Raw genomic sequence first — 15,712 nt, forward strand, 5'->3', positions numbered from 1 at the left:
TAAGGCTGAGAAAACAGCGGGCGCCGGCGGGCGGGGAGGGCCCGGCCGCCCGCCGCTCCTCCTCCCGGCCGGCAGAACCCGCCACTCAAGATGGCGGCGGCGGCTGAGGGGACCGGCCGAAACACTGCGAAGGGCCGCGCCCCTCCCCGCGCGCCGTCAGCGCGCGCGTCACGCCCCCGCGCCACGCCCCCGCGCAGCTCCCTCCCTCTGCCTCCCCTCTCCTATTGGCCGCCGGGCTGGGGCGCCGCAGCCAATCGGCGGGCGCGGCCGGCCGGCCCAGAGCGAGGCTGCCCCTCTTTCCCCTCCCCTCCCCCCGCTCGCGCCGTTCCTCGCTACCGGCACGTTCAGCCGGCGGCAGCCGGGGGCAGCGGGCAGCGCCGCCCCGAGCAGGCCGGCAGCGGCGGCGCCTCCTCCTCGCCTCGGCTCCTCGGCTGGGCGACGCGGGCCGCGGCCCGGCGGGCGTCGAGGCGTGAGCGGGCTCGGCGGCCGCAGCGGCGCCGGGAAGGGGGACCCCGGCGGGCTCGGGCAGGGGCACGGGCCCGGGAGGAGGCGGAGGAGCCGCGCTCCCTCCCACCTCCCCCCCCCGCCCCGCCATGGCCGACAACGAGAAACTGGACAACCAGCGGCTGAAGAACTTCAAGAACAAAGGCCGCGACCTGGAGGTAACCGCCGCGGCGCCTGGCGGGAGGGGCCGGCCGGCCATGGCGGCGGGAGGGGGCCGCCGCCGCCGTGTGGCGTCTTTCCTAATCCGCCGGCGAGGGGCCCGCGGCGGGGCCGCGGCCTGCGCCGCCCGCCCCGCCGAGAGGCGGGAGAGCCGCTCCCCGCCGCCCAGGGAGGGAAGGGAATGGAGAGGAGGGAGGGAGGAGGAGGAAGAAGAAGAAGAAGAAGGGGAGGCCGCGCTGTGGGGCCGGGCGCGGCCGGGCCGGGCCGTTGGGCGCCGCGCGGAGGCGGCAGCGCCGCGGCTGAGGGGGCAACGGCCGCCGCCGCCGCCCGGCCCCGCAGCGCCGCCCGGGGGGTTCCCGCCGCCCCTCCGCCGCAGGGCGAGCGGCTGACAGGAGCGGCCGGCGGCGGCTCCCCCGCGGGGCGGGCGGGCACCGGCCTGGCGTTGAGGGCGCTCGTTTGGCGTAGTTGAGTCCGGCCGCTCGCTTGGTAGAGGTGTTGCCGGGGTGTTCTGCCGGCTACGACAGCGGTCGTGTTGCCGTATGGCTCTGCCTTAATTTCTTGCTAGCACTTAATAATCACTTTTCGCGCTGAGTAGCCCCTAAAAGCCTGAGTCAGGGATTAGGGCCCAGTTGGGTGTTCTGCTGGGTGCCTCTGTAAGATACTGAAGTGAATAAATGAATTAATTATTGCCTACGCTTTCTAGTAAAGATTATTATTAAAAAAACAAACCCACTCTTTTTTTTTTTTCTTTAAACAGGGAGAATGTTACTATTTTACTGTTCAGTTGGTTGAGTGCAGAAACAGTTGTGGCTTGTAGTATAGAGCCTCTAAACTTTTTGGTAGCTGGATTGCTACATACATTATTTGAGCTGTGAAGGTGCTTCCTCAACATAGCAGAAGAGATAATTAACTTAGAGTTTCCCTAGTAAATATTCAAATTTTAAAATTATGTATCAGTCCTCACCCATGAACGCTTGGCCAGGAGTGCTGATTGGGGAAACTTGCGCATCGTAATATTGTCACTTTAGGGTTCTGATCAAGAAATGGGCTTTGGCATGCTCATTTCTGTTTTTCACTGGCCTCAATGTGTGTCCTGGTGATTAGTGTAATATTCTCATCTTTCATATGAAGGCAATTGTACAGTATTTCTTTTTTGAAAGTAAAAGATGCGTTTATGTTGCTGTCATTCATTAAAACATCTGCCAAGTTTCCCATTTGGGTAATTCAGAAGTCTCCAACACCCCAGTTTTTAACTCGTCCAAGTATATTGATAGAACAGTTTATTATTCAGTTATGTACAAAGTTTGGTGATGCCAACAATGTTGGAAGCGGGAACAGTTACTGCAGTGATCGCCCTGTTTACGAATAGGGTTGTTAGCTTTGTTAGTAACTACTTGCCTTAGATGTTAATTTGTTTTTGTATAAATTGTTTTGTTATAATTGAACAGACAACTGTACAAGAAAGGTACGTTTAGGAAGGTGCACAGTAAAGCATATGCTATCATAGTAAAAATGAAACTAATTCGCACTACAGGTGGGAGTTTATCTGCGTTTTCTCTCCTTTGGTGCCTAGGTACTGAGTTTTAAGGTAAGTCAGCTAAAGTAGGGAAGGTGCAAGATGAACACACGCAAGGAAAAAGAACACGTGTGTGTATCAGGAAGCAGGTAATCTCTTCAGTATTTTTTGAATTTGCTGTTGCACTTAAATGGCCTTCCACACAGTGAAAACACCACGTTAAATTTTAGATATTGACATCTATCCAGCAAATCCTGGAACATGTGCTTGGTACCTAAAATAACTACCGTGGATGGCTGTTTTTCATACAACAGCTCAGGCTTATGGCTATCATTCTTGCTTATTAACTGCTTACCCATCACTTTATTCATTAGTGAGAGAGATGTGGGTAATGTCCACTGTATGACAAGTATCCTATGGTAGCAACAGTTGCTAATGAGTATTCAGTTAGTTCATACCACCTGTGTTCCTGTGCTGCTTTTAGCAGAAAGATGTCTGTGTACTTCACATAGGAAGCCAACGTTTGATCTTTATCTCTTTCCCTCCTCCCACCTCCTTCACTCCGCCCCCTTTTTCTCTCTGCTGAAATTGTGCATTTAGCTATTGGTTTCTTTTAATCAAACCCATGATCTTTCTTTTCTGTGACAGTTTACCTCCATTTGCTATCATCAAACAAATAATAAATCGCTCTAGTTTTGGTGAATCCCAAATTAAGAGATACTTCTAGAGGCTATGAAGGGTTGCCATGTTGCAAATTACAAACCTTTTAAAAATGGTACATACACGATTCCATTTTGCTCAAAGCTGTCCATTGACAGTTATATTGCTAGCAGTTGCTGTCACATTGTACTTACCTTCCGGGTCTTACATCTTTACAGAAGGTTATTGTATATCTTACAAAAGACAGGGAATTTCCTGCATTTTGTCTCCTAAAGTGCTAAGCGTATGTTTAGCTTTTTGGATACTTAATGAGTTAAAGTTGGGACTTTCATTTTCCGGTCTATATCAATGTGCTTCTAAAAATACAAATTTTGGCCTTGAAAAAGAAAAAAAAAAAAAAAAAAAGAAAAACCACACACCTGTTTTACGTAAGATGTTTAGCAAAATTCCTTCATATGCTTAAGTATTGGGTAAACATGCATGCATGGACATGTTACGTTGTAAACAATTGCTGCTGTGTGTTTTAAGATGACAGATTGGTGCCGACACTGGGAATAGAGGGATTCATTGTGACCAGAAATATAAAATACTGCCTTGTCCCTTTTTCTTATTTATAGTACTGCTCAAAGAAATACTGAGTATAATACACTTTTTAATATCAGAGGAGTTTGTCCCGTGAGAGCAGTAATTTGTAGCTAATACTAAGGCAGTATCTCTATGTAGTGTTTAAGATTTCTAGTCTGGTATGTGCAGCATTCTGTTATGGTCTTCCAAGATTTAAGAGTTGTTAGAGCTGTGGAAAAAAAAGAAAAAACAGTACTGTTACAGCACAGAAGGGAGCTAGCCTTACAGAACCGGTCACGCTTTTTTTAACATCTGAACCCCAAATCTTACTTATGTGCTTATCTGGACTTTTATACAAAATTATGCAAATGCCTATCTACAAAGAAAGCTAGTTAAGGTAACTTTTTTCATCTTGTGTCTTCAATGAGGAACAGGTTTTACTTGGGCTTTTTTTTTTCTTCAATAAGAAAGGATGAGCTGTTTTTGCTGTTTATTGTGGATACAGCTGTGATGATACTCAATTTTCTTTCCAACATTTATTTTTAATTGTAGTACCATAGACCTTGGAATTGAATACTAGATCTTTGCTATACAAAGACCAGGATAAGTGCAAATTGTTCATTGTGTCTGCAATAGACATAGTTTTATGAACAGTTTGTTTTTGAGTACTTGCTGTTCAGTACTGCTTGTTAGGGGTCTTGACTATAGCCTTGCTCCTGGGAAGATTTGAAAAGAAGATTTGGGGTTTGGGGTGGGTTTTTTGTTTGCTTTGTTTTGTTTTACCAGGTGATTCAGCATTTCATTTTCTGCTGGTGATTGTTGCCTGCTGCAGCATTCAAATTTGACTGACATTTAGGTTTTTTGAAATGAAATAAAAAATTTCATGCATATTATTTCTCTGGGAATACTGGAAGAAACTGATGAGTTTCTGCTGGCCCTTTCTTCCCTAACTTGCCTGTGTGGTTGGGCGAGAGATTAAGAATTGCTTTAATAGTGTCAGCACAGGAGAAGTGTCAAATAGATATTTCTGCTCTGTAATTCAGAGGCGCATGATATGAAATAATGATAATATTATAATGCAGTGCACTTCAAAACAAATGTTGGATCAGCCATTCAATCTAGATGTTTTAAGGTCAGCAATGTCAAAATTTCAAGAGTTGCCAGTAGCATTTGCTGGACTTGTAAAGCTAACAATATATTTGAGAACACCAAGGAAGCTTCAGGGGAATGTTCTGAGATATACTGGATATCACACGTAGGTAGAAGCTTTTCAGCCTTTTCTGTGTCCCACACAAAATAGTTTGCTTGGGATTCAAATATGGAGGAACTGAAGGAGAACAAGAATTTCATTCACTTAGTTAAAAATAAATTCCTTTAAGCTGACTTGTAGTTCTCTGATGAAGCTCATCTATTTTGTCATTTTAAAAAAAATCATACCGAGATATTTGTTTGTATAAGGCATTTTATTTGGCATGCACAACTTCTCTAGGAAAAACTAGAAGGACAGCATGTGCAATGTCATATTGATTTTTATTTATTTATTTGTAACTGAGAGTCCCATTATAATTCTGAAGGGGGAATAGTTGCTGAGATGTGTTTTCTGGTGGCATCTTGTAAAGACTGTGTTGGCTTTAAAATCCCATAGCGCTTTTATCGGTGATCTTGAGAGTAGGCTTTATTGCTCCAGTCTGCAAATGAGCCAGAATTAGTATAGGAGGGAAATAATGGCTAGAGGAGGGCCTAAATCACTTGATTAAACTGAATGTGAAGAGTGTGGATTTTCACCAAATCCAAATACAAACTTGCATGTATCTCTGAGGGGTTCTTTCCTTGTTTTGTAGTTCAATGCCTTTCATACCTGTGAAGGACAAGACAGTTTCTTAGTCATTGCTGCGGTCACTACACTGGATGTTCTGGGTTATAGACTAGTCTTCTCCAGCTGCGGTCTGCAGACTGGGTGCTTTCTGAGTAGCTGGTGTAGTGAGTAAGCAGTTTGTGCACAGGGTCATAGTAAGTGGCATTTGAAAAAAAAAATTAAAGTGCCTTACAGCTCATAAAAGTTTTTGGAGGTAAATAGTAGTCCGTTTCTGTGCACGCACACACACCCTCCACCCACCCCCCCCCCCCCTTTGTTTTGTATTTTGAATCATAGACCAGGCTAGTGCTAGTGTAGAGTAGCAACTTCCTAGGAGGGAAGGAAGGATGGCTCAAGCAGCTCTGCTTTAAAGTAACTGTTGCCTTTTCAGTTCCGCAACAGAAACAACATGCCTTCAGAAACCATTCACTAGAATGAGAGGAATAGGTAAAGCTCTACCATTATTTGCATGCTGTCAGACCTTCCTGTTGTAGATGCATCGACAGAGCTACTTGAGTGAAGTATTTCATAGTAGCAAAAAAACCCCACCCCACAAAACAGTAAAGACAGGCTGTATGCGTGATGGTGGTCTGAGTATCTGAGAAGCAGTGGTTCGGAGGAGTGGAAGAGGGATCGGGATACATTAGCTGAGCCCGAGCTCCAGGTATACGCCAGTGTACTTAGAAAGGGCTAATAGGTCTGAGCTGTTCCTGAACAGGGAGCGCAGAACACTTCTGTATTTGGTATTGTCGTGAAAAACACTAGAGTGTGTCAGGATCCTGCAGGCATCAGCTAACACAAGATTTTAATGATAAGCTGAAGGGCTCAGTAATGACTAATGGTCAGAAAATAGCCCTTATGATAAAACTTAAGCTAAATATAATTGAAATAAGGAGGATGGATGGGTAGCAATCATAGGCTGACAGAAATAGATTTGATCATTTGATTTTCAACGTAGCAAATGAAGAACAGGATCCAATGACTGAAAGAGCCATATGAATTCATACTGAAGTGATGTGTGTTTTTAAATTGGAACACTTTCCAAGGCCCATTCTGAATTCTGTTTCTAGATCGGTTTCCTACTCAGAGTTGTGTTAGTGCAAGCTAAGAACTGATTCAGAGAAGTCTAACAATCAAGTCAAATCTTATGCAGAACAGAAGGGAGAATCTAGCTTTACAATGCCATCTGCCACGAAACCATTGTAGCTCGGTTTCTGCCCTTTGAGCTGTTTTCCAAAAGACAACACAAGTTGATCTTGAGTCTGTTTGTCATTTTAGTTTCTCCAAACTACCTATTCTGTTTCTAGGCTGAGGTGATGATGCTGTGAAACTCCTTGACAGAGTTAACTTCAGTTCTTATTTGTTGTGCATTTTCTCTTCCTGGGAGGAAAAGCAGTGACAGGTTGACCAATAATAACTAGTTTGTCAACCAACTACTGTTTACACAGAAAATTATTTTAGTGGAGCCCTATTTTGGTAAATTGTTCTTAAGAGTGACTTCACTGGTCACTTGTCTTTCATGTGGAGGCTTTTGTGAGTCCAAGGTATGCAGGTCCTCTTCAGAAGCAGGCAGGAACGAACACCAAGGGCCTGTCAGCTTTTGGCTGGAGGGAGAACATTCTTCTTGTTCCAGCAGAGTGTTGATGGAGTTTCAGGATTTTTTTGAGCCTGATCAACTGCATATATGATTTTTCAAGTCAAACTTTTAAACGATACGTCTGAGGCTTTTTGCTTGGAGTATTTCTTTTAGTCCCATTCATCTCTCCCCATATCTCTGTCACGCACCCATGCATATGTGCTTGTCCTGAAGGTATGTTGCAACCTGAGTTGGAATACATTTCCTTTTGGGATCAGTAGTAATAGTAACTTACTTTTTAATATTCTTTACAGCTTAGTGTCCCTTTAAAGTTGGTGTTCCAGCAATTCGGTTTTCTGCTCCTTGAAAATGTACATTGGGTCTTGCTCTTGGCTAGCAACAGCTTTTCTGTGACCACTGATGTCATTATTGAAGTCTGGCAAGAATAATCCTTCTCACAGTACAGCTTTTCTATAGGTATGCTTATTTTGATAGGTTGCAGTAACAGTTGTGAATCGGGAAGGCGTTCATTAACAGTCTTGTGAGATCATCAGGGGCTTGCTACTATTCTGCAATCTTATTATCAGATATTGTCCTCATTTTATTTTCTTCTTGAATATGCCACATTAGTAGACTTCGGAGAAGCTACACTGAATGCTACACTACAGGCTGAGAGCAAGAGTGTGTAGTAGATACGTCAGTTGTAAAGCTGCGGCGTCTTTCTGAAGCCCCTAAATGGTGGGTGGTATCCAGTAGCATATCAGCTTCTCTGGCAAGGCAATAGCACTTTGAGCACAGATAAATGACTATTGAGTGCTTCTTGCCTTCGACTCTGTTCTTCAGGGTTAACCATTTATCATTCCGGTGGGATGCAGGCCTTCACTGGTGAATCCTAGGCTTTGCTTTTCTGGGCTCAAGCCACGTAATGCTGACCTGCAGTTGCTGGCATCCTGCGATGTGAGCAGCTGTGGGCTGGGGACTTGGCTCCCCAGCGCTGAAGTGATGCGCACTTCGGAGAGCTGAAGCGTGAGCTGCCAGATGACGATGCCAGTAGTCTGTAATCGGATGTTTAACAAATGTATGTGTAGGAAGACAGCTGCTAGAGAAGCTTTTCTCCATTCTCCATTTTGTGTTGGTATAGACACTTGAGTTGGAGCTCCTACAAAACCTTAAAACTTCATTTGTGTATTTATAAGACAGGTGGTATATTAATTCAGAGAATACCTATTGGGCCAGAAAAGCGTTAATTAAAGTTTATTATTAGTTAAGTATATTTTTTCCTCTCTTCAGAGATTACACCTTTGAGATTCTCGCTATCATTTGAAGAATTTTAAGAAATATTTGAAAAGCCTATCTAGCTATGGGGGAGTAAGTCCATAGCACTGGAATAAAGTTTATCTGCATACTAGTAGTGTTCCGTGTTAACTGTTGACCTCATGTAGCAGGCGCTACTTTTTATAGGTTTAAAACTGAAAAAGCCATGACTCTAAGCTGCATTAGACTCAGCTATTAATTCTAATTTTGACTGAGCTATTGAATTAATATTCTTTGAAGATGCACATATTTCCTGGAAACTTGCTTTGGTGTTTTTTAGTGTGGGACAGTTTGTACTTGCTTATTATGTCTCTTATCTAGTCGTTCCAGGTGCTGCAGCTGCATTAGGTATGCTTGTGTACTTTGCCTTTTATATACTGGGAAGCTCTCATTGTGTGGGTGTGTTGGTTTTTTCTCTCCTCTGCCTGTTTTTCTCATGATGAACAGCATTTTGGTCCTCAAGCGATGAAAAGTTCTACCTCCAAAGCAGTGGGGAATCATCCCTTCTTTTCCACTGGCATCCTTTTCTGCCCTTTTCTTTTTCTTGTAACTCCTTCCTTTGAGAAGGTAAACCGTCTTGCTCGGAGCTGGAAATTTGGTTCTGATGAAGTGCACATTTCTTTCAATAAAAATAATTATGCTCCTGAAAGTCAAGCTTTTAATCCTTATCTTCAGAGCTGCTTCTTACTGCTGTTCAGAAGCTCTCTTAGCTGTTCCTTTTCCTTGTATTCCGCGTTAATGCCGTCCCTTATGCCCTGGAATTTCAAGCTTTCTCTGGGCTTGTGAATGGTTAAGTCACAATAAAAATGCAATTGTTTTTAACCTTGCTGTTCTTGTTCACTGTAAAGTTCAATGTATAGAACAAAATCACTATAGACTGACTTTTTTTCCTATTTTCACTTCGCACTGTAGTAACACAAGCAGTAGTAAACCAATTTCTATATATTTACAATTGCTTCTTTTTCTGAATACTCTCAATGGGAGCTGTAGAGAAAATGACCAAAAAAACCCCTTGCTCTTACAGATCCAGGGGTTTTGTGTGGTTTTCATTTATAAATAATATTTTTGTAACTCAACTTTGCTTACGGGTCTCTTAATTTGGACTTGTTTATAAAGCTATTCCACAAGGCAGAAAGCTAGTACTGTTTCGTACAGTAATAGAAATGTTTGTGTATCAGAAATACGTGAAATCTGTAAATGTACTTAGGTATCTGGGAGAAACAAGTAGTGGTGTGGAGGTTTGGGTCAGCGAGAGCTCCTGTAGAACGTCCCCATCTTTTGTGTCTGGCAGGGGTACACTTGTGGTGCTGCGCTTGTATGAGAAGCCTGGTAGGCATCGTTCAAAAAAGGGCCTGGTGTTGTCCAGATCTATTTATTCTGAAGAATTACAGTATTGAAATTCTCTTTGCTTTAGCAGTTGTACTTTGTTAGGTGAAGGATCACCTGCACGGTCTGAACTGCAGCCTGTTTTTCAGCATAGCGATAGGGTGCCAGTTACCTGTTAGTAATGGACTGTGCTCCTTGCCGGTTTCTGGCTGATCAGACGGCCTGGCAGTGTAGCCCCGGGAGCCGAGGGTCTCTGCCTGCCCGATTCCCCCGCCAATCTGAGGAAGCCAGGGATGCCAGTTCTTCATTAGATGTGTAGATAGGCAGTTGTGCTTGACTTTGACTTACAGTTTTCAAGTTACAATACACCTTTAAGTGGCGGTTTTGGCTGTCTCTGGGTTTTTGGCTTGTGCTCTCTCAATACGTGTATGTTAAAAAAGCCTTGAATCAAGAAAAGGTTATAAATGTTGGGCAAACTTAGTATACTTTCTTTTAGTTTGCTGTGACGTTTATAATGCTTTTGGTGCTGCTGTTTTATGCACAACTCCTTAAAACGTTGCCTTTCGTTACAAGGCACTTGTTTATTCCCTGATTCTGTATACCCTTTTTTTTCAACATGAAGACCTAGGAGACTCTGTTTTACTCTGAAATAATACAGGCAGAAATAATATAGTTATCTCCATTTCCTATTGGATTTCTACTTTTATAATGAAAATTAAATCCTGTGTGTACAAGTACTGTTTAAAGGGCATGAACTTAAAAATAGTTGTGCAAGAACTTTTTAAATTACTTGGTCTAGATTCAGAACATGATGTGCTTTGATCTTGATTCTTTTCAGACTATGAGAAGACAAAGAAATGAAGTTGTTGTGGAGTTGAGAAAGGTGAGATGACCTAGCATTATTATTACCAAATGGGATTTGGCTATGTTGGTATTGCAGTAAAACTTAAGAGTTTTTGTTAAAGGCTTAAAAAAAAAAAAAATAGATACCATTTGTGTTCTTTCTGTAGTCCACCAAGAACGCCATTGTTAAACTACCTATTTGTCTTTACTAATTCTGTGAAGGTACTTTGGTTTAAAAGTTACCATGCTTGGTACTAGAAATTCCATAATTTTTGTCTTGAAAAAACCCAGAATTTTATTTGTCATCTATTGAAGGGAATAATTCTTGCTTCTCCAGCTAGGTTTTTAATTTTAAAAACTTATTAAAAGTTTGTTTTTTCCTTTGAAAATCAAATGTTCCTACTAATCTGTAGACAGCTATTTTCTTTCCCAAAACAGTAGTTCAACACACAAGTGAGAGTGGAAGAGTATATGTATGACAATAACACTGTTTAGAATTGTTGGAAAACTAGCTCTTGAGACAAGTGATCATAACTTGAATTCTATTACTTCTGGGATGAAGAGAAAACCAGCTTTAGGAACTGCCTTCTCTTGTTATAAATAATGACAGATACATTGTAATGTCAGTGTTGATGGATGTGTTCACATGAAACTTCCAGCAAAAAGTAGTTACTGCTGTAGACAAAGTTGGATGCAGGATTTTTCTAGGAAGAAGTGATTTCCAAGCTGTGCTTCTCGGTGCAGCCCTTTCCAACTTCTTGAATGTTTGAAATTTTAACAGTATCAATGAAAGCATGTTTATGATGCTTGTTTAAAACAGAAGCTTCTATTCCCTTTTTAACATCCCACACACCCCCTAAATCAAAGTTTTAAAGGTATTAAATCATTTTTCTTTTTAAGAACAAAAGAGATGAGCATCTTCTAAAGAGGAGAAATGTTCCCCATGAAGATATCTGTGAAGATTCTGATATAGATGGTGACTTTAGAGTGGTAAGAATTAACTTAACTCTCAAGCATGTCTTCTTTTTATGTATTTAAAAGAGATTTCTAATTTCTAACTGTTTTTGTTTCTGGTTTCTAGCAAAACACTTCTTTGGAGGCAATAGTACAGGTAAAAAAAAAAAATCTATTGTTTGAACATTCTTCACGTCGTGGTGATAAATATGTGAAAAGTTTAAATTCTCTTTTATTTTAGAATGCTTCAAGTGACAACCAGGGTATTCAGTTAAGTGCTGTGCAGGCTGCAAGGTAAACACACTTTTCTCAAATATACTATTTTTATTCTTCATCATGCTCTTACATTCAGAAAATGTGTTCTAGCTTAACTAAAAAAGTATGCATTTACTGATTTTAAAAAAGAAAACTTGATAAATAGAACTTTACAAAAAAGATCAAAATAGCTAGGTCTTTGAAGTAGTCAGGATTTTCATTATGTATAAATAAATGCTAGGATTTACCTTAGTGCAATACTTGATGCTTCTCACAAGTAGAGTAAACTGTAAATTAGCAGGACTATGAAGTCTTTAGCTTTAAATACAGAAAGAACTGGCATAATCCTTTTTCTAGTTTTGTCATGGGTTAGGCCACTAAAACCACTTTTCGCTTTAAGAGGAATTCTGTGCAGTTGTATGTATTCAAGAAGTGATCCTAAAATGCTCTTAGGAACTTTGCTTGCATAAGTTTAGTATTTAACTGCTATTTCATGAACTACTGTTCTTTTTTTGTTGTTGTAGCAGAAAGCTACAACTTTGTATTTGTTTACCCTCTCTGGTTGAGGATGGTTGATTCAAGTGCAAGGCAAGACTTCCAGATCAAAGTCAGGTGAATTGGAAGTCACTTTGACTTTTGGGAGTTAATGTGACTGAAGCTGGCAGGGGAAAGAACAGTTTCTGTGCCCATTTCCACTGGGCAACTTGTCTTTGTTAAGAAGTTTCATCAACTCAGGGTGGCATCATGTAGAATGCTCTGTTTACTATAGCTGATTTAAACCAGGTTAGATTAAAGTACACTGAATTAAGCCTGATTTTAAATGAAACAGGAATGTCCATGTGAATAGGCTGGTATCTGAAGAGATGACTATAGATAATCTCTCTTCCCACTGCTAGTGAAAGTTTGGCGTGGCAGCCCAAGTTGACCCCTCCAATAATCTTCCTTCATTGTCCTTAATTCCTTCGCTGCAGAAGGGTGAAGCTAAAGGGATTAAAAATTGAAACAAGTTTGTACACTTTTGTTCTTTGCAGTAGCACTTTGTGAATCCTTGCTCTCTGACATCATATCATTAGTAAAGAAGAAATGAGTTTCTGCCTTTCCCGTCAAAGCAGCCGGCATCTGTTTATCTCCCTTCTTGGGTGGAGGAGGAAGAAACTGCAGGAGGGTGTAACTGAATAAGTCTAGTGATCTTTATTTTACTGGCTGGTAATAAACTTCAAAAATAGTCAGAGAAACATGGTGACTGAAATGGGCAATGAATGTAATGGCTTCAATTTTTCAATATTTCAGTTTTTCAGTAGTTGAATAATTTCAATTTTGGGGACTAGTTATTTTCACTTAAAGTTGAGAAAACAAATCCTGCTTGGTCTTTGAGAGTATGAGAGAGACACTGGGGAAAAAACTTCCCAGCCTACAACGTAGTGCAGCACCGGAACAGTTGTCCAGGGAGGTTGTTGGATCTCTCTGCTTGGAGGTTTCTGAAACTCAACTACAGGAAGCCATTGCTGACCTGATCCAGTGTCAGCAATAATCCCACTTTGAGCGGAAGGTTGGACTAAACAACCTCCAGAGATCCTTTCCAGCCATGACTTCCCCTTCTGTGATTTGTCTAAGTCTTGTGTTTTCTCCTTTTCCTAAACAGAAAGCTGCTTTCCAGTGATCGCAATCCACCAATTGATGATCTAATAAAATCAGGAATATTACCTATTTTAGTGCACTGTCTTGAAAGAGATGACAAGTGAGTATTTCTAAAACTCAAAAAGTTTAATTGTTGCAAGAATTCTTGGTATTTAGCTAATGTGCCTATAGCGTCTGACCTGAAAACTCATCTTACAATCATTTTTATTTTTTTCTTACTTTGCAGTCCTTCTTTACAGTTTGAAGCTGCATGGGCTTTGACAAACATTGCCTCTGGAACCTCTGAACAAACACAGGCCGTAGTTCAATCTAGTAAGTCCAACAGTATTTGATCATTGATAAAGCACGTGCTGTAGCTTCCACAAAAATAAGACGATGTGAATGATACCGTAAAGAGCATCCACACTCCTGTTTGTCTCTATCTCAAGCATGTTCACCAATCCCCATGTTAGGGTTGGTCCTTTCATGCGATAGCCAGGATGGTTGAAATTGAGTTGTCAATCACAGGCACGTCGCTGAAGGACCTGCCCATGAAGTCTCCTGCCAGGTGTTCTACCTCTTCTCTGGCAAGCAGCATCAGTTGAAGCGCACACCTGCTTTTGTTCTTCACTTTCTCAGATTTTAAATTCAGTTGGGTTTCCTAATGGTGAGTAATCTCTTCTGGAAACTCACACTATTTTAGCAGAGTTGATACCTGCTGGTTTCCAGTTTCCAAACTTCAAAAAAAAAAACCAAACCAAAACAAAAAAAAAAACAAACTGAAAACAAAACACACCAACAAAAATCTTGAAACAAAAACAAACAAAGAAAAACCTTAAAAAAACTCCCATGGAGGGATTTCCTGTCTTACTGTGAAGAGGGAGGAACAGATGTGGAGCAAGTCCAGAGGGTGCCTGACATCGAACTCCCTTCCAAAATCAAGTTGAATAAAAAAACGCTGTCCTTCATATTTTGAGGAATCTGAAGCATGGGAAGGAATTGTTGTTGGACTTGGAATCTGAGTTGCCAAGCAAAGCAATCTTTCTTCTGTACTCTAAGCATGTCCTAAGTTGAAGTAGTACTTGTCTTGGTAAAGCAGAACTAAGTACAAGTGTCTGCGGGCTTTTCGAATTGAGTGAATAACACAGCAGAGCTTCTTGAGACCCATGGAAGAATCAAAACATACAGTAAAACAAGTTTTTACCTAAAATTTAAGGAAAAAAATCCACAAAACTTACATTACGTGAGATACCAGCAGCTTTAATGGTTGGAATCAGTATTGTGTTGCAGCGCATGCTGCTGATACTAAACATGCTGTGCTTACAACAATGAAAAGACACGGAATTATGCTGGATCTTTGTGTGTTTTCGCCCACCACAACCATCATATATTGGCTTCTTTTAGAACTACTTGGAACTTGTTTTCAACGTAGTAAGTACAGTTTAAGATGTGTGGTGGTGGTAAAGTGTTGAAATGTCAGCGTTTGTTACGTATCTTCCATGACTGACTGTTTCACTTCAGTGATCAAAGTCGATTGTTTCTTTTTTGTTGTTAGTGCTAAGCAGTTACAGGTTTCTCACAAACTGTATATTACTTGCTTTATATTTAGAAAAAATACATATTCATAAGAAAATTCTTAGCATCATCTTCTCTGTTAAATGGCTGGGTGTGTTTCAAAAATCTTTTGACTGGAAAAATAGGTTAATTCTCCACAGCAGATGTGAAGGAATTTAAGGCAGGTGACTTCATGTATGTATCTTTGCTAATACTTCTAACTTTCCTTTTTCCCATCCTCCTCCTCTTCCTTTCCCAGTTGCATCCTGAGTTTTCTTTTGGAAATCTAACATCTAATCTGTCCCACACCTCTGATCTAGAACACTTCTTTTTATTTAAACGTAGCTTATCGATGGATTGAAGATGAGTGCCAAGTATAGTAATTATTTCTTTCAGTGATGATCTCTGATTTAACTAGGTCTGCATCTATGTACTATGTTGGCCAGTTTCATAGGTATAACACATGAAAGTATGGTTTATTTCTTGTAATGATTTATTTCAGTGAAAAAGATGGTCTGTTGTAATCTTTCCAAAAGTGCTTATTGATATGCTTGCTGGGGATGTTTTTTCTCTTTGCATACAGGCATTGTAAAATACATTTATTTAGTAGGAAATAAGAAATCTGTTGTGATTTGTTATTTCTCTAGCAAAAAATCTTTTACACTGAAGAAGAGTCTGACTAAAAATACCAGCCTCTCTTGAAATATGTGATCTAAAGTAAATGAGTTTTCTTACAGACTAAACTATCACTAGCAAATCATGTAAGCAAGCACCTTAGTGCTGGGGGTAAAAAACCAAGGATCAGTTATCTACATGTGGTGTGTGAAGAATGTGTTTGAAACAGTGGTTTAGCTTTACTTCTAAATATTGGGAGCATTCTCCTGTCTGGCACCAACCTAGGGTAGAAAAGCAGCTGCCTTGATACCAGTTGTGGAGTTTTGTGTGTTGCCTTTTGAATCCCTTTCTCACTGCTCAGTCAGGTGGATCTATCTCTTTTTTTTTTTTTTTTTTTTGG

At 41.2% G+C, this 15,712-nt stretch overlaps 1 protein-coding gene across 3 annotated transcripts in view; it reads left to right on the plus strand.

The window, feature by feature from the left end:
* Nucleotides 1–286: 286 nt before the first annotated feature.
* Nucleotides 287–15,712, plus strand: part of KPNA4 (karyopherin subunit alpha 4) — a 28,483-nt gene continuing 13,057 nt past the window's right edge. Inside the window, exons 1-7 of one of the 3 annotated variants that reach the window (XM_087739672.1) lie at nt 287–662; nt 10,313–10,357; nt 11,218–11,307; nt 11,399–11,428; nt 11,513–11,565; nt 13,169–13,264; nt 13,391–13,476. In XM_087739672.1, the coding sequence (XP_087595798.1) occupies nt 594–662; nt 10,313–10,357; nt 11,218–11,307; nt 11,399–11,428; nt 11,513–11,565; nt 13,169–13,264; nt 13,391–13,476 (469 nt within the window). In that variant the 5' untranslated portion in view covers nt 287–593. The remainder of the gene's footprint in view (nt 663–10,312; nt 10,358–11,217; nt 11,308–11,398; nt 11,429–11,512; nt 11,566–13,168; nt 13,265–13,390; nt 13,477–15,712) is intronic. The other 2 variants (XM_087739673.1, XM_087739671.1) reach the window with 2 other exon arrangements.

This window comes from Nipponia nippon, unplaced genomic scaffold, assembly GCF_047370975.1.
Source record: "Nipponia nippon isolate SJK-2023a ecotype South Korea unplaced genomic scaffold, ASM4737097v1 scaffold_7, whole genome shotgun sequence".
NCBI lineage: Eukaryota > Metazoa > Chordata > Aves > Pelecaniformes > Threskiornithidae > Nipponia > Nipponia nippon.